Below are 20,131 nucleotides of genomic sequence, written 5' to 3'. Positions count from 1 at the left end.
TCATGCTGGTCACACACTGCTGTGGGATGGCATCCCATTCTTCAACCAGCATTTGTCACAAGCCAGCAGATGTGGTTGTGTTGGTCTCTCTGGCACAAACAGCACACCCAAGCTGATCCCACAAGTGTTCAATGGGGTTGAGGTCAGGACTGCTGGCAGGCCATTCCATCCTCTCCACTCCCAAATTCTGGAGGAAGTCTCTGATAAACCTGCTCTGTGGGGGTGAGTATTGTCATGTTGGAGGATAGAGTTCAGTCAGGTTTTAGAATCTCATCTCGATCTCCCTGCATCGACGTTGCCTACAATAAAGACAAGCCTTGTTTTTCCAGAGAGTGAGATGCCGCCCCACACCATTACACTGCCTCCACCAAAAGACATTACTCTATCTCCACACTTTGACGCTACAATCCAGCTGCTGTAAGTAGAATCTTGACTAGTCGCTGAACATAACAGGTGTCAGTCAGGCACCTGATTGTCAGCACCTGGAGGTACCAGAAGCTCAAAATTGGCATTGGCAGAGAACTTTTGGCAAATTTTTCATGGGTGCAATCCACATACTTAGCTGTGTTGCTCATCCCACAAATGCATGCTCCTTACTAATGTGGCACCATTTAAATGGGAAATAAACAGGCTTTCCAACAGTTTAAGATTTAGTGCTAAGAAGCAATCTTACAAAGAAATAATCTGACACAAATTTCCTTATTTTTTTGTGCAAAGTCACACATATTCCATTTTGTTTCTTGTGCAGTGGTTCTAGCGACAGTCCAAACAATTAGTCCTTTTTGTCACTGGTCCCATTTTCATCTTTTCTGTATAGATTGAATGTCTACTGTAATGTAATCAAAAAACAAAAGGGAGGATTAAAACTCTCAGGACAAATCTTTTGAAAAATACTTCAGGCTCCTTAAACAGTTTAATCAGGGCACTCAAATTTATATTGGACGTTAGTCAAGCTGCTAAAGTAAATCAATGAAGAATTACACTCTGAACAAATTTACAAGATTGCTTTCAGAATTATGATTGTATTAATAGCATCTACTCTGGAAAAATCAGCATTTGTTTCCCAAAAATTGACCAGATTTTTTGGTTCAAATGTGAGCAGCCTATCAGATTTCCAGAGTCAGTATTGTCAGCTTTCCAACCTTCATTTCTTTGGCTTTTATTGTAAAAGAAGCTTTGAAATCAGAGACAAAGTAAAGTTAAGAAAATGTGTTTATTCAGAGTTTGTGTACTAATAGAATGGGTCCAGAAGAGAGCCGTGTTTGATGAGAGTCTGTGCTTCTTTGTTCTAGGAAAAAAAAAAAAAAGTTTACCTCATAACCTGCACGTAGACTTTGAATACAGTCTGTTTTAATCCAGATTAAATAGAGAAACTCACCTCTTTTTACTCCTCCTTTAATCCCTTGATGCCTGGAGTCACTTGTGCTTGCAGTTTGGACACACTGTCCTCTGCAGGAGCCGTCTGCTCGGCTGTTTGTGTCACAAATCACTGCATCACAGTGGACATAAATCTGTGGGAAAAAGATGATTTACTATGCAGGGCCCTGCGCAGCTGACCATAAGATGTCTCATTTTGAGGGAATTTGTACCTCGTCTTTCAGAACCTCTTCATCTTGTGTAAAGGTGAACATCTTTATTGAGAAACGCTTGGCATGGGACGGGAGTGTAATCCTCGAGTCACTCACAACAGGATGGAAGAGGGTCATGTAGCTGTCATCGTGATTTTCACAGCTAGAGATACCAGGGAGTAGAAGTTTAATAAATCACAACAGCCTCTTACAGCATAAAATCCTTATTTATACCTTCATTAAAAGTGAATTTTGTGACTGTTACAAAGAAGTCCATTGGTTTTTATGATCCCCTTAATGTAAAATGTGATCAAGGTTAATTTAAATAAAAGGGGGAACACTGTGTCAAAAGGCATTAAATGTCCTAAGTCTGAATAGAGCCCTCAGATTCAAAACCTACAAAGAAACAGATCAAATTTGTGGACTGTCGCAACATCACAGAGTAGCTCTCCCAGCTTTAAGAAGACTAGCATACCTAGATAATGCCTTTTGAGATTGAGCTAGCCTACTTTTGCATGTATACGCCTCAATCAGGTGTTCTGTGTATGCAACAATCTCTGGTTTTGACCCAGAAGTTGAACAGCATACAGGAATTAAATGTAGTCTGTCATCTGCTACTGACATCACCGCCAGCTAAGGGTATTGTGTTCATCTCATTTGTACAATAAGTAAAGCACAGAGTGTGAAAAGACATACAGAGCTGTAAGTTTGTTTCACTCCGACAGAACAACCTGATAGCCAGCGACTATCTTGCAGCTATCAATCTTGTAAGCAAGGTCAAAAGGTAAAAAGGTCCACACTAGCTAGCTGAAAGGGGATATACAGGTATCACCATCTATTGATGGGAGTCAGACATGCTCCCATCAATAAATCAACATAACAGCAGATAAGTGCTGACAAACATCTGAAAACGAGATTCTAAAATCCATTTTACAACAATATACATCAACATTGATGTGGTTGCCATGTTTTTCAGGCCTAAAGAGTCTGTTTACACTGGGCCTCATTCATAAACAGTTCTTAAATGTGTAAATAAAAAAAAAAAAAAAAAAAAAGTACCTAGTTTGAGTTTCTGACATTCAAAGCTTTTTGCCAAGAACAAAATTCTAAAAAAAAAAGATGGCACTCTTACACACATTTGAGTGCAGCTACAGGGCGGTATATAATTTGGCACATTTATATTTTTATTCAATTGGTGTAAAATAAATAGTTACACTGAGGGTGTTCGTGACCAAAAATGGCAGCATATATAAATATATGTTAATATTTTTTCAACTTCTTTTACATCTATTTTTTAATCAAGATCAGACTAGATCATACATTAATTTTTGGGAAATTTAACCTCTTCAGTACCAGTGTGAGTGCAAATGCAAAAAGTGATTTGTCATGAAATACACAAAATATTTTTCATACACTACATGCAAATTGGATTCTATTGAAGGGGATTATCACAGAACTGAACATGTAGATGAGTTACGACTTTGATTTTTATTCCTTATTTGAAATTAAATTGTCATGCTCAGGATGCAAGTTTGCCAGAAATAGATGCCATACATAATAATAAAAATATATACACAGTTAATTTTCTCTTAATCTCACTTTTTGGATTGTATTTTTTATCAAGATTAGACATGATCATAAATATCAAATATTGCTTGGTTTTAGGGCATGTAACTCTTTCAATGCCAGTTTAATCTTGAAAAGAGGGGTATGGGTCAGGGTAAAACTTAGAAAGGGACTGAGCCATAGAGATGTCTGATGTTTTTCCAGTCATTGTCAGGGAATAAACATTTTATATGGTCAGGTTTTGCATAAACTGAAGAAGGTAATGTGTAATACTGTTCCATTACCTGTCCACGATAATGTCCCAGCTGGGCAGAGATGTCCTGTCTTCATGCAGTGTGGCCCAACAATTCTCCAGGATGAGCTCCAGCTGTGGGTCAGCTGACTCCTTCAACTCCACCTCAAAATACAGAGGCTGCCTCAGAAATCTGACCACTGGATAGTCTTCAGCTTGGTAGAAGAGCTCATACGAAGCATCTGGAGAAGAATGCCATTAGAGGGGGGAGGCACTGACCACAGACATAAAAGACTGTTAATATGTCTTGTATGGAGCAGGATACGTGAAGGCCATTTAGTCAAATCCCACATTACCATGAGACAGCCTCATCTGCACCATCAGCTGTCCTGAGCCAATCTCCGCTGCAGGCTCTTCGCTTCGGGGTTTGTAGGTAAATGATACAGTCTGAGTGTCGTTGACCATGTAGTAGCAGGAAATTAGTTGCCTAGAAGATGCATTAAGTGTGGTTAACCTAAAAATCCCCTTCAAACATGCAGAGTAAAGATCAGAGGAAGCTGCTTACTTGTAATCAGGATCAACAGGTGATGTGTAGGCAGCTCCTTTGTTGAAGTTGTGTTTGTTGTTGTAGTAAAGGCCAATCTCGTTCTCATACAGCATGTAGTTGTCAAAGAACTAAAAGAAAGGACAAGCTTAATATAAAAATGCCTACGAGAAGCACAAAAATATCTTGAATCCAGCTGACACTGTATTTACTATTCTGCTAGTCCCACAGGAATCGGCGCTGAACGAGAAATATGCAAAGCGATCATCAGCAAACGTCGGCTTGCATGACTGATCCCTCAGAGTCAGAGAGCCAGGGTTGAGATTGGGCACAGATTCCACCTTCACAGCCAGAGCTGTTATTGTTCCATTTGAGTGGCACTCTAAAAGAGGAAACCGATAACAAAAAAATCCTTTAACATATTTTAAATATCCTTTTCAAAGCAGGAAGTAAATCATTACAGTTTTGGCCTGTCCAAAAGGAAGGCCCTTTTGTCCCACACATCAATTCTTTGAGTGTTAGACTAAAATGTCCCTCTTACAATGCACAGTATCAGATTCAGCCACCAGGGGGATCTCAACCAAAACTATCAGTACAGAACAGTGCTGCACAGCTCCACCCACTTCTGCCATTCACTTCTGGTCTTGAATTTATAGAGTTAATTTTGAGAGCCATTTTTAAGTTTAGTCTTCATCCTAAGATTAAAATGTTCATTTGTTTTAGTCATATTTTAGTAATTTCAAGCCTTTAGTGTTTTAGTGTACAGAAACTTAATTTCAGTCCATGGAAAGTGATAACATTTTAGTCTCAACTTTTATTTAACATTTAATCTCTTTGCCTGAATCTGGTATCAGATCATACTTGCGTGTTCTATGCACTCTCCCAAACCTAAAATCCCTGCAGAGAAGCAGAAGAACTACAGAGGTCTTGTCTTTTGATAGATTTACAGACTGTGGAGAAATGGCATTGATTTTGACTGACAAAAACTAAATTCTATTTTTTTCTCGTTGTAGTTTCCTTTACAAAAACTTAACTAACTTTTCAGAGTAGTAGTCATCAAAGATCTGTTTTTAGCACATCTTACACCCTATTCGTATGGGATTAGCATTACCAAGAGGCCTCTGGTAATTTGTAATAATTACACAGGATGCACATGTATTCCGGTGCTGGTAATTCATGTCCATAAATAACAAGTTAAACAATTCCAGGGGAAATTACCAACCACATTTCAGCACACAGAGGTCTACAGGTAATTCTAATCCAGTGCGAATCGGCATCTCTGTAATTTAGAGTTGTATTCATGATACTTTTAGGTCCATGTGGCTTTTTCTGATCAAAAATATAACAGAGGCAGGGTAGGAGACTGTTACATTACAGACTTCACTTATCCTGTGTAAATGGACCTCACCAAACACTAACGTCAGGGGGTAATTCACGAATTATCAGAGGTCCACAGGTAATAGTAGTCCCATGCGAATACTTCTTTAGTCTTGTCTTTCCCATAGAAAAAAAGGCTGTTGAGTAAAATTTTAGTCATACTTTAAGTCAAGTTCGACCCTGGGGGACCACACAATAAAACACCTCATATGGCATATTCACTAGACAAAACCATCTCATTCAGACATTTCTTACAATAGAAATGCACTTAAGAGCACTTCCATGTTCACACTGGAACCAGTCCCAGGATGTGCATGGCTCTAGAGTTTCTTCTTGGTTGGTTTTCTGTTTAGAAAATTAACTTTTGAGGCGTTTTATTTATCAGAGACCTTAGTCTTAGAGGTGGGCGGCACAAAGCAGTGCTGTTCTAAACTTGCTGTGTGTGTGGGGGGGCTTTCGGAGGAAAGTTTGGGCAACTGAACTTACTTATAATGTATGGCAGCCACTATGACAAGACCTGTCCTGTTACAGATGTGCAAATTAAGAATTTCTGTCTTTTGGAAATATTTGAAATACTGTGAAAAAAATGCAACATAGGAATGGTCACTTTTTAAACTAATATATGTTTCATTGCAAAAATTTTAAATAGCGTCTTTTGTGACCTTTCCATTTAAATCATTCAACCAAACAATACTTATTTGTAATGATAGTTATGGAGGGTCTAAGGGCATTTGTAGTTGATAAGTAGCCTCAAATAGTTTCTTTCAGGACCAAATGAGCTTTATGTCTAGCTCTATGCTCTTTGACCTAAGACTCAAAACTTATTAATGGCCTTCATGACTCATTACTTGAGACAATTTAAACTGCTTTAAAAACTGTCTTGTTTTAAATCTGTGCTTTGATATTTAGAATTATGAAATATATATTTAACAAATCATCTTCTTGCCAGACAAAGATATGGAATTGTGGCAGAAATCGAAGCCACACATTTCCCCAAGCACCCATCTTTTGTTTAAATGTACTATAAACACCTGTGCATCTCTATGATTGGACAGATAGCCAAAGACTTTGCCGAGTGATGTCCGTTTAAGTCTTGTTTTATAATTATACTGAACAAAACTGGAGAGGTATCACCCTGATTATTTCACCAATGATGACTACGTTTGGATCCACAAGGAAGGAATAGGAATATAAAGTTTAAAAAGAAAAAAATGGTATGTTATCCATTAAAAACTGCAGAAGGTACTAAAATGAACATCCTACTGGTTGTCGTCAAAGGGAAGTTGCAGGCCAGGTAGAGATCAGTCAGCACCCAGTTGTTTTGGGGATCGTAAAGAAGCATGTCAAGTCTGGCTCGGACTGAATCTGTTGTCAGGAGCTGTAAGACAAAATCGACTTATACAATGAATATTACTTTACGGTGAAGCCCTCAGGACACCTTATATATCCAGATGTTTTATTTCACAATTTTCCTGTGTTAGCAAGTACATTAATCGTTTTCTGAAGAGTTATGACTTTGTTGTTTGATGAGAAATTAACTCACAGTAAAACCAGCTGTGATATCCTAAGATAAGATAACCAAGGCCACGTCTAAACAAATACACTGTAAAATGTGTTTTCATTTTATACAGGATTCAATCATTCAATTCTGGCCTGTGGCTACTTTCCTCACTCTCTCATCCCCGGTTCTGACTATAAGTAGAGAAGGACAGTGGATAAAAGGCGTGAAAGCCCCAAATAAGAAAACCCTGTAAAATTACTCCACAGTAAAAGTGTATGGGCTTCTGTTTACGGTGATATTTTGAAAAGTCTAGACATACCTCGTATGCCACGTCCTTGGCAGTGTATGGCACAGTGAGGCTGTAGTGAGTTCTGTTCTCATTAAAGTGGTAGCTCTCAGCTAGCTCAGGTGTTAGCTGTCGAGGTCCGACCATGGTCTCAAAATTGCTGCCTTGGCTCCCGTACGTCACACTGATGTAAAACAGGTTCTGGTCACATGTACCGGTGACACTGGGTGGAACTAAACCAGAGTTAGTTACATTTTTTTAGGTGGATAAAAGCATTAGTGATCAAAAGTTGAGTAAAGTCAACTGACTCACCAACATCCTGCAGGGACGCCTGCAGGTCCACTGGATGGGCAAAGGGAGTTTCTTCAGGCAGAATGATGAACCCAAAGACCAGAGGGAGGGAGTAGACTGTAGCCAAGGGTTCAGGATTCTGCAAAAGTCAAAACAAGCTCAGCTAAAACACTGAAAGCATGGCCAGAGAGCACGCAAGCTAAATGGAGATGCATACATGTTGGAGGACGACGCCAGCATCAAAGGGCACTTTGAGAGAGAAGCTCTTTGTTCCATTAGGAAAGCTGTGCTCCTCAACAGTGAATCCTCTGGCATTGCTTTCTTCAACAGAGAGAACCCCGGTGGAAAATGTGATGTTCCTCAACTCCACGTCATCAAGGAAGGTTCCTACATGTACGCTGAACATGCGGCCCTCTGGGACTGTATCTGAACAGAGATAAAAAGGTTAACTTCCTCGAGCTTCAATTTCTAAAGTCTTAAAAAAAAGTGGGACTTACGGTCTTGGGAATGTGGAGGTCGAGGCATCAGAGGGGTGGTGATTGGGAACAAAACCTTGTATCTGGTGTCCTCCTGGGTGTTGTCAGCCCTCCACAGCACCTCCAGCATGGGCTCCACAGTATACGTGATGTGATACTGGTAATCTGGGGCATGGCTCTGCAATAATTCATGGCGCTTCAATAAAACATGCAAATGGACCAGTGACCAGAGTCTTGCATATCAAATCTAGATTCTCTCTCAGACCTTGTAATAACCGTCAGGCGAGCCCACAGGGATCTCCATGACGATGTGGAAGTCAGTGGTGGTTAGTGAATACCCCCGTGTGGCCATCTGAGATTTATCCAGACGCTGTCCATTGATGCCCATGTGCATCTCTGTGATTCTAAAGCCGCCATCTACCAGGGGGGTCACTCGGCGAGGCACGTGCCAAGAGATGACATCCTCGGTGAAGAGAACACCACCTGTTAACAATGAAGAGGTAAAGAAAATATCTAAAGATCATGAGAGTTTTCATTTTTAATCACAGTAACGGCCACATTGGAGAATGAGATTAAAGGTCTAATTTTAAGTCATACTTTATGAGCTAAGTGGTAAATTTATGTTAAATGTATAATTTTAGTCTGTTTTTACTATATAAACATATGCACAGCCATCTGCCTGTGCCATCTGCTCATTCTGAAGTGCTGCACAACTATAACAACTCTCAGAAAAAAACCCTTGAAATATCTTGACAGTCTTTTACAATGTTCACCTTCTTTGAATTATGAGAAAAAAGTTATTGTGACAGATTAGATCAAATGTTCAAGGACATAATAAAGGCATTCAGAATAAACAGTTTTAGGAAAAATATTTGAAAACTGCCCATGAAAATCAGTGCCCATTGAAAGACTTAAAAACAAGTGACTTATTGCTTGGATTATAACCAAAAAATGTGATATATACTTTTGCAACTTAAATCTCTTAAAATCATGACCTTAGGCTTTATAGTTAATGTAATTCTTTATATTTACAACTTTATCTCATACTATTTTTGACTTTATTTTCACAATATTTCAACTATTCTCAAAAATTTCAAATTTTTCCATAACAGATCCCTGATAATCCTGGATACACAGGACTCTGATGATTTCAGTCAAAGATACACCTTTAATAACTTCATTTAAAAAGGTATGCTGAAAATATACAGGTGCATCTCAGAAAGTTAGAATACTGTGAAAAAGTTCATGTTTGGCTGACCTCTGAGGTCAGCCCTCCACATGGCTCTGTATGTGACTGGCTGAGTGAGGGACTCTACTTTCAGAACCATAAAGAGTTGCGCTATGTGCGTGGTTTTGTTGTACTGAAAGCCATCAGTAATGGCTGCTTCCACTGCTGTAAATACCTCAACCACTGGCTGTTTTCGAATTGGCCTACTGCATACTCCTGTCAAACGCAGTACGCAGTATAGCGCACTGCGTACTGCATTTGACAGTAGTATGCAGTATGAATGCCAGTCGGACGTTTGTGTAGTACGCTTGGCCTGGTTTAGCTGGTTTCCGGTATACAGAAGTACGTCATACCCTGGTCAATATAAAATGACGCTACATTGTTTTCCATCCATTTACGTACAGAAAAAATCTGGGAAACATTATTTGATTTTTCGGAATTTTTATAGCTGTTGTTTATAGCTTAGCATGTATAGTGCAGTGAAAGGACACACTTGTCAGCACCTTTCTGGCCGTTATGAGCCTTAGGGCAAAACCAAAAACAACAGTGACCTTATTACAACTTATTTTGCTATAGCACATGTTAAAAAGGTAAAGATGAAAGGTAATGGCACTTTTTGTAACCATCAGTCGCTCCGGTGAAAGTTCCGCCACTCTCCGCTATTATGAACTCTGACCTGGTGCTTTGCATCGTGGGTAACAGTAGGCAAAGAAGACTGGTCTGATGCATACTGTGAGATTTTCCTGAATCAGTACGTCATCCGGGTATTTTTGGCATACTGCAACTTTCGCATTTGTTCGCATACTGCATACTGCATACTACATTTTGGGCAAATCAGTACGCACTGCTAGTATAGTAGGCGAATTTGAAAACAGCCCCTAATACCAGCGGTTTCCAAAGTGTGAGGCGGCCTCCTGTGGGGCTGACTGATTGCCTGGAAAAGACAGATGTTTAAGAACATTTGCAGACAAAAAGATCCAAAATATGTTAAAATTTGTTACTGATTAGACATGAATGTTTGATAATATGGTTGTTTATTATTATTTTTTCCAATCTGAATCTTTATCAGGGTGGGGGCCACTGAATGAATCATTTTCTCTGAGGGGAGGCTCACCCTCCCACACCCCTGGGTTATACTAAAACCAGACCATGTTTCTGCATGCAATAAAGAATAAAAACACCCTAGAAGCTTTTCATGTTGGGAAAGATGTTTTCGCTCTTCTGCTGACCTGCTTGGCATGAGTATGTAATAGTTCTTGGAGGAGGGCAACACGGAAAGCTTTCCGTGACAGAAAAGGTGTTTTTGCTCTACTCCCGCTCTGTTGTGGCATGGGTTTGTGATCACTACGGTGGGGTTGTCTGGTGTATCCAGGAGCTGCTGCCTCGGTAGCTGTTAGCTGTGATGTAGCTGTAGGAAAGGCAGTTTAATCGGAACTGGACCACTTCTTTTTAAAACAAACCCCAAGAGTCACAATGAAAGCTTGTCTTACATACAGTTTGACGCACTGGAAAATTTTTCCACCATTCATCGTGTATACAGTGATTGCAGCAATGCAGACCACACCAGCAGGGGTTCACAACACTTTTTACCATCTTTTCTCTCTTTAGATCAGTGGTTTTCAACTGGTGGAGCAGGACCCAAAAGTGGGTCACAAAGCCCCTTTCAGTGTGTCACAAATGTGTTCCTGGAAGCAAAAAATGTGCAAAAGCATGTGAAACTCTTAGAGCATGCTTGTTTTGTCCAATCTCTTTGATCTGTCACGTTTTGTACTGTATGTACTATTTTTCATTGAAGAAATCCAGTCAAAAAAAATCTGAGTTGGGCTGCAATTTCTCATTGAGTTGATGGTTGGACCTGAGGATCATAATCCTCCATGTGAAGAAAACAAGAATATACTGATAAGTGCATAAACCTTGTGAAGCACTGGTTTGATTGAAAAGAGAAGTGACTGGTGAAGGAGGGCAGAGTGGCTCATGGACTATGAGTCTGTCATCACAAAAACAGGATGAGAGCTCAACTAACCTATTAAAGCTGGCAGGAGTGAAGGCTCTTGGTGGCAAATGACAAGCTACTGAAAGAGCTGCATGGAAACTGAACATTGGACTCTGCTAAATGCAAAGTCACGCAGGAAGAAAATTCAAACCTTTGTTCCCTCTGGGAGACAAACAGAATGCTTCTTGTGCACCAGTGCGACTTACAATCTAGATTTTATGGTACCGATTCATCTTTATGACCTACGGATCAGCTAGATTGTTTTTTCAATGCCTTAGGGCAGCTGTCAGACAATACACAGCACTGCAGCTCTGCCAAAACAGCCTTTGATTCTAATGGTTACTGCAAGTTTCTCAAATGATGCATTTGACTCTCAAAATTAGATCTTTGTCACAGAACAACCTTAACATAAACAGGACAATCTTGGCGAAGAAAAAAGAGGTATTACTTGGAGTCTGAGAGTATATTTTAACCTTCTAATCATGCATGGCAATAAATCCCAATTTAGGATTCAACTATTACAGAGCTGCATGCCATTTAGATGTGGTAAATGGAGTATATCCTCCCCTCTTCAGCACAATATGTGCTCTGCATCAAAACAGCTCTTGCTTTAATTTAAGTGAGGAGCAGAGAGAGCTACAGCACACACTCCTAAGTTTAAAAAGCCAGGGGGCTAGAGATGACAGTCACATGGAACCACGCTGGTTGTGATGCATCAGAGCTTGAAACAATGCAAAACTAACTTGCTGAATTTGTTCCATGTTTGTGGCTGCTTCTCAAGGCAGCAAGACCAATTTCATTATTTGAAAGCCACACTTTTATGCCGATGTTGTAAAATCTGTGCGTAATCATTTAACAGTTGTGATCCACTATCTAGATTTGCCCTACTGCCCAACATCTTCATATTTTCATTGTTTGAGACTCACCTGTGGGACAAGCAGCTGCCAGGTTCACCACATTCAGACCTTGTGGCGCCTTGTAATAAGCGCTCACCCTGAAGACTTCCATTGGGACTCCGGCCATCTAGAGAGTGAGGACACAACATTTATGAGAAGGAAAATCAATGAAACAGGAGTGTCAGTAAGTTATTTTGCTTACATCCTCTGAATAAGTCTCAGCCGTGTTATACGGGCTTCTCATAACCAGACGGTTTGCAGTCTTCATGGCACCATATCCAGCTTGTTCAGCCTCCCTCAGCACCATCGACACCGGCTCTGGAGTGTAAAACGTCATCTTCCAGATACCATGAGCTGCGCCAGAGGCCTATGGAGGAGAGAGAACATGCATTTCCATCGAAGGGATGCTAAATGGTGAAGTTACAGAATTGGAATTGTACTTCAGGAATGGCGTTCATCTTGGAGTTGTTTTCTTGAGTCTGCCCCTTCGCTTCAGCTTGTGAATCAGGTGTAGCCATGTAGTTTGACACCTACAAAAAAGAAACATATATATACAGGGCTATAATTTGTCAAATATAAGAGGAAAGAAAGAATTGATGTGGTGAGACATACTTCCATGTAGTTCCTGTCACAGAGGATCTCTCTGGAGGCCCACCGAGTGTAGCTACAGGTCTGCGTCACATCATGACTAACCACATCTGATGGGCTCTGGCTGTACATGTGGAGTCTCAAGCCAGCGTTAAATGTTAAGTCTTCCTATGAAATAAATACATTTTATGCAGGAGAACAGACATTCATCTTTAATGACTTTGGTTTAAGAGCTGACATGGTCTTTAAGATGCAGATTCAACCTTGCGTGTGTGTGGGAGGGGTTACCAAATTTTCTTAGTGTTTGTACAAGAAATCATACTTGACATTTTCAACATTTTCAGATACCACACGGCAGAGACGGGCACAAGTGACTTATTGCAAATAAATCTCTTATGGACATAGGTAACTCGACATAACAGGAAAATACTGCTAGAATAATTAGACCTATACAATATTGAGAGTTTCAGTACAACTGCGGTGTGGTCTATAAATGCACCTACTCCTGATCAGTGGTGTAGAGGTGTCTGAAAAGTGGGTGTACCCTTCATTTGTGCCCCATTGTTTTATATATCTACACATCCACGAAAGGACACACACACACTGCTCTGCAGAAACAGGTCTTAAGTATTTGCACATTGACATTAAACTTTTATTCCTTCACTTTAAGTAGATAGGATCAATATGAAATTATGTCAGGCTATGAAAAAATGAGTGAATACATGAGCCATTTAAAGGCTTAATGGGTGGAAAACTCTGATTAACTGTTAAAGAAAATTCTTCATAATAACTTAACATTTCATACTTTGTTGTCCACATAGCAGGCCATCAGAGACGTGTAGATCCTGGTGTTACCCCACGGGTCAGACTCCATGCTGTACCCACACTGAGCCGCTAATGTTGGTGTAAGCAAAATTTGCTGTGTGCCATCTAGAAAGAAAAGAAAATTAGTAAACTCCTCTACCTGTGACGTCATCGTCAGCAAATTGTATACTCACTGAGGGCTTCCACCTCCAGCTGGTTCCCCACGGCAAGAGCTTTGTCCAATGACAGCCTCATGAGATTCCCCGCACAGTCCGACTTTAGACCACTGTCTGAAGGAAGACAGGCCTTTAACTTTTAATAACATAACGTGTTTATTTTGTGTGAATGGAGGCTTACTTGACTGATAATTTTGCTTCTTATTTGGCCTTGCTTGCCCCAGGATGGTCACTGCAGCCACCAAGTTCCATAACAAACTTGGACAGATAAAGAACATTTCACAACATTAAAACCAGTACATGTCAGCCATTATGAGAGATTCTCTAATAACTTACATGTTCTCAAGCCTCTTCATGTTGCAGTCTTCACACAAATATGAAGAAAAAAACTACAGGGTTCCAATCACTATCAGAATTTGGAACCGAAACCCCAGCAAACCCCCACCAACAAACCAGCTCTGAGGTGACGAGGCTGGCTGTCAACAGGTGTTGCTTATGTCACTTAATGACAGTGCACAGGTGAGGCACATCAGTGGTTCACCACCCACTTCACATGGAGCTATGTGTCAGACTGGATGTTTGTGTAAATGAAGAAAAAGTATAATTTTATCATAAAATAATTTATTGCTTATTGCAAACATATTTACACGTGATTGGCATCAGACATAATGATTATACAAGAAATTAATGCTGCCAAAAGAGTCTGAGAAAACGGTGACTTTGAGCATGTAATGACATATTTCTACAAAAACAAACAAATCAAATCCTGATTTATTAGAATAATTTCTGGGCATTTTTGTAATTCAATCAGACTGTATTAAGATGTGAATAATATTTTTCTACAACATTTAAAATCAACCTGAGAAACTGATGTCTAAAGGCTAAATCATCATAAAATTCTTAAAGCTCCAGTAAAGAAATTGTGTTTTTTGTTGACTTTGGCGCCCCCTTTAGACAAAGAATACCATTAATCTCCTCTAAATGTGTGAGTGTGTGATTTTTTAAACAAATTGTCCTTCAGCTTTCTTTGAACAGTGAAACAATTCACTCACGGAGAATTGTTGCTGTGTTGAACGTAGCTTTTAAAAGGTTGTTTCTGCAGCTCATGAATATACTATATTAAGATGAATGGTGCAACAGCCTCCTGGGATTGAAGCCCAGAAAGATGGAGTGCTTTACCAGCATATCTCTAACTGAATTCAGACTGGGGTCACTTCAAACTCAGACTGAAGAACTGGATTTGACTCGAAATTTTGTTGGGAATTTGCTGGAAATTTTTCAGGAATTTTACTGAAAGATTTGGGGAATATAAGAGATTTTTTATTGGATTTCTTAATTAGTTTGATTTTTTTTTTCCAAGACCTCCTGAACTTTTAGTGGTTATTTAGTTCACACTTAGCTTTAACAAGTTCTTCTGGTCCATCTGAAAAATGACAAGACCAAATGTTTCTAAATGACTGACCCCTTTTTTTACTGATTGAATGACCCCTTACCAACTGGTAGACACAGCCAAAACGAATGGTCAAAAGCCTACTCAGCTGTGTGTTGTTTTTGCAGAAAAAGGGCCTTGCAGAGATGTGTTGTGATGTTCCTTCTTCCTGTTCAAACACAATACTTAGATTTTATCCTTATTACATCCCACTTATCCAGAATAATTAGGAGAAACAAAAAGACATATTCCAAACTAAAGTACAAGTCTCAGGAAGTTAAAGAGGACTCAGTCTTGTAGTTATGCATGGTCTTATACCTCCTGTTTAACTCTGTGCTACCGTGTGATATTATATATTTTGTGTTGTTATGTCCTTCTATTGTTGAGTGATTTGTGAACTGTTTTTTTAGTTAGTTTTATGCATATCAAATGTCAAACTAGGGATAGGCATTGCAAATTAGCTTGGATATAAAAAGTCTTCTTGATGATGATTCCTTTTGCTTTTGTAGGTCATATAGTGACATTTATATTCGTTTTGGCCTTGTCCTGATGGTTTTGTTTGCACTTGTAGGTCAAAGACAGGCACCAGTAATAATCTATAACAGTTTTATAACCAGTTAAAAACTTCTTACTGAGCTTTAATTTATGTCAAAGCCTTAAAATGGGAGAGAAAATGTGCTCCTTTTGTAGCTAAGGTGCTCCTCATCGTGACTCTATGTGAGTACGTATTTTTATAACTACTGGCCTCCTTTGAGTGTCTTTATTACTGACAGTAAAACACAGGCTCATCATTTCACCTGCTACACTGGGGTCGCTTAGTCTGCGCCATCTCCTTGCAATTATACACTGATATACTTTCATTTATGAGGCCATTACATCTTCTCCTACTGGAAGGGTCTTGAGTCAGTGCACAAAATGAATTTTCTACGCTCTGCTTCACAAAACTCCTGATAAAAGTCACGCCTGATCAGGTAGGATGCCTACAGACTTACATTTTTCATCTAATACTGTTTCTGGGTTTCAGACAGGTCACTGAAAATGGTTTATGTTGTTTGTTTCTCACTTTAGGTGACTTTGTGTAATATCTATACATAATGAAACAGCTCATCTTCAGATAAGATCTTCTTCGACTTTTATGTGCCAGCTCAACTTTAGTTCACTTAGAATCGCTTTCTATCACATGTAATTTTAAATATATAAACGTTCCACTCTGTAGTTTATGACTTTGTCAGTATCCTCTGTTGATCTTGTGCTGCTGGTCCAGAAGAGTCTGTTTCAGGCTCACTTTTGCATCTTCAAAATCTGGATTGAGCTTTAACACTTGCTCGAAGTCACTCTTAGCCTCGTTAAAAAAACCTGCAGAGAGCAGAGAACAAATGTAAATCCACTGTTAGAATCACTGTGATTTTTACGTACTAAGGAGGGTTGATAGAGACAGTAGTTCTGTTTTTTTCCAAGGCAGCATTAACACAAGTGAATAAACAGCTCCATCTAGTGAGAAAGAAAGAACACACAGCATTTTCACACACATGCCTATGATTATCCTGATGGAAAGACAGACTGGAAAGCAGAAAAATGTCTAGTTTGAACTTAAAGACATCTGATAACATGTGCTGTGAGCTTGACATGCAAAAATACTTTTAGACCAAGTACATTTTGATGAGATTGGCACGCTGATACCTCTTAAACTGTGTGATGCTGTCATGCTGTGTTGTTTAAGTTGGTTTTACATTGCTGGCCAAGTCTCTATTGTGAATAGGAACTTTTCTCCATGGGACTTCCTGGAAAATGTAGGATAATTGATGCATTTATACTCGTTTTTAAGCACTCAGGCATCTATTCATGAATATATATTTTGAGTGTTTTTTTCTTTTGTTACATGTCTTCAAACTGCCTAAATTTGGTAGACAGTTGGTGGCATTTAAAGGAGGAAAACATCTTTAAATTGTCCGTGTGAATAACAGCTGATACATCTTTGAGTTCAGAATTTTTCAAGTCTCTCTAACTTTATGTCCATCTGAGGCCGCAATTGGGCAGGAAAGGGGATTGAAACAACCCAGGCCATGCTCTTGATGTCCTTGCATATTACAGGGGCACGGGAAAAAATGTTGTTGAAAACTTAAAGTCCACCCCTTTAGGGTAGAGTAAGTGGCCTAGGGCAGTGGTTCTCAACGTGGGATCAGGACCCCCTTGGGGGTCATGAGACAATGAGAGGGGGTCACCAGGGGGGTCCTGCATCACCAGAGGTGAAAAGGCCCGGACAAAAGACACGCTAATGAGCTTGACCTTGTCTGCCAAGTCACACGTGTGTCAACATGTGTCCAAACTTGACTCTGGTCATCCTGTCCCATCCAGTTCAGCCTTGGGTAGTGGCACATTGGGCCCCATGATTGAATCCTTAGCGCTCTGCATGCTCAAAACTTGTGCACGTGGTTGTATTCACCTCATATTTCAGCCCACCTATACTAGTAGTACAACTACAAACAAAAAGTCTTGGCTGATCTAACTTTAAAATATTGTCTTAATTTGATTAGGAATCTTAATGCGCAATAGAAACTGAAACAAACAAAAATAATTTATTGTTGCCCTTTCAATTTTATAAATAAAACTTTGCCCACCCTCCTACACAGTAGGTGGCAGTAATGCACCTCAAAGCAGAGTGCAAGACAGGAAAGAGGAAGACGACTCCGTCAAATATATAAAAAACAGTTGTCTGTACGGTCTTATTTTGTAATTTTAAGGGACATGAGACTTGATTATCCTTACCTAATCTATAGTGGATAAGTCCTCTGTTGTAGTAGGGCGTTTCAAACCGACTGTCAGTCTGTATTGCTGTAGTGTAGTCCTCTACCGCTTCATGAAAATCCACACGGAGATACTTTATCTGCCCTCGGTTGTTGTAAGCAGTGGCGAGACTACTGGCTTCACAGTCCCTATGGAGACATGGCATTATTAGGATGTTTGAAAAAAAATATATATATATATCTAGCGGAGAGCAATTCCGAAAACTGCGAAGGATTTCTCACATTTACAAACAGTTAATGAAAGGTGGGTCACAAATTTGACAGGTTACAAAAGGTGTTGTAACACCAGCTAGCTGAGCCAGTAACCGTTAAGCTCGTTTTACTTCCCCAGAAAGGTTAGGCGATACCTGGACTGTAAGCATGAAGTAATAAACTTCGTGTATAGTTCCTCCGCCTGTTTGTAATTCTGCATTTTAAACTCGGAGTGAGCACGTTCGAGTATTTGGGAATAGTTTTCCTCCATGAGTCTGCGACGGGTTGTTTATACGCAGGCGGATGTGACGTTGATGGTAGGGTGTCCAATCATCGTTTAGTGCGTCAAAGGTGGCGCGGCGTATCTACTAAAATTGAATAAATGCTCAATTAGATTGTAAATTCTAAACACAAAAGTCAGTAAAATAAATTGAAAAAGAAATTCTTGATTTAAAAGAAAAAAAAATATGGCTACCTATGTTCAGTTTCACATCGTGCATTTGCGATACCTTTTTTCTCTTGATTTATCGGCGCTGTTATTATTTGTCTAACAAGATTAATCCGCATATATGTTTCAGCATTTGAACACTTGCAAATAGACATAAAAACAGAATTCTTCGCAGTCTCTTAACTCATATTTTAATATTTTAATTCACTACACACATGAACAACGTGAGATGTTGGAGCTTTGACATTTTTCCTATTGCATGAAAATTTTTGACTCATTTTGAATTTGATGTCAGCAACACTACTCAAAAAAGTCAGGATGGGGCAACAAAAGGCTGGAAAAGTCAGTTGCACCAATGACAAACAACTAGAGGAGCATTTTACAGCCAATTTGGTTAATGGGCAACTGGTCAATAACATGACTGGATATGAAATGAGCATTTTAGAGAAGTAGAGTCTCACAGAAGTAAAGATGGGCAAAGGTTCAGAAATCTGCAAAAAAAAAAAAACAAACTGCATTGGAAAAACTCTGGAACAATTTCAGAAAAATGTTCCTAAACATAACATGTCAGAGAAATTTTCTCCAGACAATCTGGAGAAATCTCAGTGCACAAGGCCAAAGGTCAATATTGGATGCTTGTGATCCTAAGGCCCTCAGGTGACCCTGCATCAAAAACAGGCATGGTTCTTTACTGAAAATCCCTGCATGGGCTCAGGAACACTTCCAGAAATATCTGTTAACACAGTTCACTGTCAGGTCAGCACTCAAAAGGGTCCTTTTAAATACTTTAACTCTGGGTAAGGCAGTATGACAGACACAACAAACATGTTTTGACAAGCAGTCTTCCTCAGCATTTTATTCAAAGAAGTCAAATGTGAACACAGTCCAGAAATGTTGCCATCTTCTCTGGGGTAAGGCTCATTTAAAATGGACTGAGGCAAATGGAAAACTGTTCTGTGGTCAAATGAATCAGAATTTAAAACATGGGTTTAAGAGATTTGCAAATCAATGCGTTCTGTTTTTATTTATGATTTACAGAGTGCCCCAACTTTTTTGGAATAAGGGTTGCATATTTCTATACTTTTCATCATTATATCATCATAATATTCAAATACTTATATCATTTTCCCCAAGCTCTTCTTCAGTTATGTCCCAACAGCAGGTGGTGGACTTGAATCAAATCTCACTAAAACATAAGTCATCATTTTTAATTTGCTGTGAGTGCCATTTAAAATAGATGCAATTATAGATACAAATTCATCAACGTAGGAGTTTTAAAATTATGGACAGTGACTTTATACGTAAAACTATACAGGTTTTCTCTAATTTTAGTGACAGACTGTGACTGTACAGACTCAAGCATCTGAGACAATATTGACCCTCAGTGCTGAAGCAAATATACAACAAGGAGGAAACCCATAACCGAACTAGTGAGACATTCTCAAACAATCTCCCAGGTGATAAAGTCAACCACCTTGGTGAAAAACGTCACCTTTAGGAAGCAGAGGTCACTGTAGTCATGCTCCAACTTCCCTTTTGCAGCCCATTTGTCTCCAGTGTGTGTGGATGAGTGGAAATAGATCAAACAGAGACCAGCGTGACCCTGAGGAAGAGTTTGTAGGACACTAGCTTTTGACACTGCTGGGAAAATGGCAATAACATACAATATAGGCTAGCTGAAGGCTCGCACATTAGACAGAGAAGTTTCTGCATCTGAAAGACTCTAGGGTGT

At 39.5% G+C, this 20,131-nt stretch overlaps 2 protein-coding genes across 2 annotated transcripts; both read right to left on the bottom strand.

Moving 5' to 3' along the window:
* Positions 1-1,194: 1,194 nt before the first annotated feature.
* Positions 1,195-14,022, bottom strand: zpax1 (zona pellucida protein AX 1). Its single transcript, XM_041805350.1, has 21 exons — positions 13,863-14,022; positions 13,708-13,784; positions 13,545-13,640; positions 13,352-13,476; positions 12,571-12,714; positions 12,399-12,488; positions 12,161-12,325; positions 11,989-12,085; positions 8,107-8,324; positions 7,863-8,019; positions 7,583-7,791; positions 7,387-7,504; positions 7,108-7,307; positions 6,551-6,665; positions 4,123-4,292; positions 3,932-4,041; positions 3,723-3,853; positions 3,419-3,608; positions 1,590-1,731; positions 1,379-1,511; positions 1,195-1,288 (listed from the first exon to the last, which is right to left on the bottom strand). Exons 1-21 carry the CDS (start codon positions 13,880-13,882, stop codon positions 1,218-1,220), a joined length of 2,778 nt encoding a protein of 925 aa, XP_041661284.1. The 5' UTR covers positions 13,883-14,022; the 3' UTR covers positions 1,195-1,217.
* A 2,048-nt stretch (positions 14,023-16,070) lies between these two features.
* On the bottom strand, positions 16,071-18,250 carry ttc32 (tetratricopeptide repeat domain 32). Its single transcript, XM_041804500.1, has 3 exons — positions 18,107-18,250; positions 17,722-17,888; positions 16,071-16,311 (listed from the first exon to the last, which is right to left on the bottom strand). Exons 1-3 carry the CDS (start codon positions 18,220-18,222, stop codon positions 16,184-16,186), a joined length of 411 nt encoding a protein of 136 aa, XP_041660434.1. The 5' UTR covers positions 18,223-18,250; the 3' UTR covers positions 16,071-16,183.
* Positions 18,251-20,131: the final 1,881 nt, after the last annotated feature.

Source organism: Cheilinus undulatus, linkage group 14, assembly GCF_018320785.1.
Source record: "Cheilinus undulatus linkage group 14, ASM1832078v1, whole genome shotgun sequence".
Lineage (NCBI taxonomy): Eukaryota > Metazoa > Chordata > Actinopteri > Labriformes > Labridae > Cheilinus > Cheilinus undulatus.
The sequence above is the reverse complement of the archived record's forward strand: the minus strand, read 5'-3'. Positions and strand labels throughout refer to the sequence as shown.

Coding starts and splice junctions, on each gene's coding strand:
- zpax1 (XM_041805350.1), bottom strand. CDS start 13,882: ATGAAGAGGCTTGAGAACAT. Junction 12,326..12,398: donor AGATGAACGCCATTCCTGAA/GTACAATTCCAA, acceptor TCTCCTCCATAG/GCCTCTGGCGCAGCTCATGG. Junction 7,792..7,862: donor ACCTCCACATTCCCAAGACC/GTAAGTCCCACT, acceptor ATCTCTGTTCAG/ATACAGTCCCAGAGGGCCGC.
- ttc32 (XM_041804500.1), bottom strand. CDS start 18,222: ATGGAGGAAAACTATTCCCAAATACTCGAACGTGCTCACTCCGAGTTT. Junction 17,889..18,106: donor ACTTCATGCTTACAGTCCAG/GTATCGCCTAAC, acceptor ATGTCTCCATAG/GGACTGTGAAGCCAGTAGTC. Junction 16,312..17,721: donor ACTTATCCACTATAGATTAG/GTAAGGATAATC, acceptor TGCTCTCTGCAG/GTTTTTTTAACGAGGCTAAG.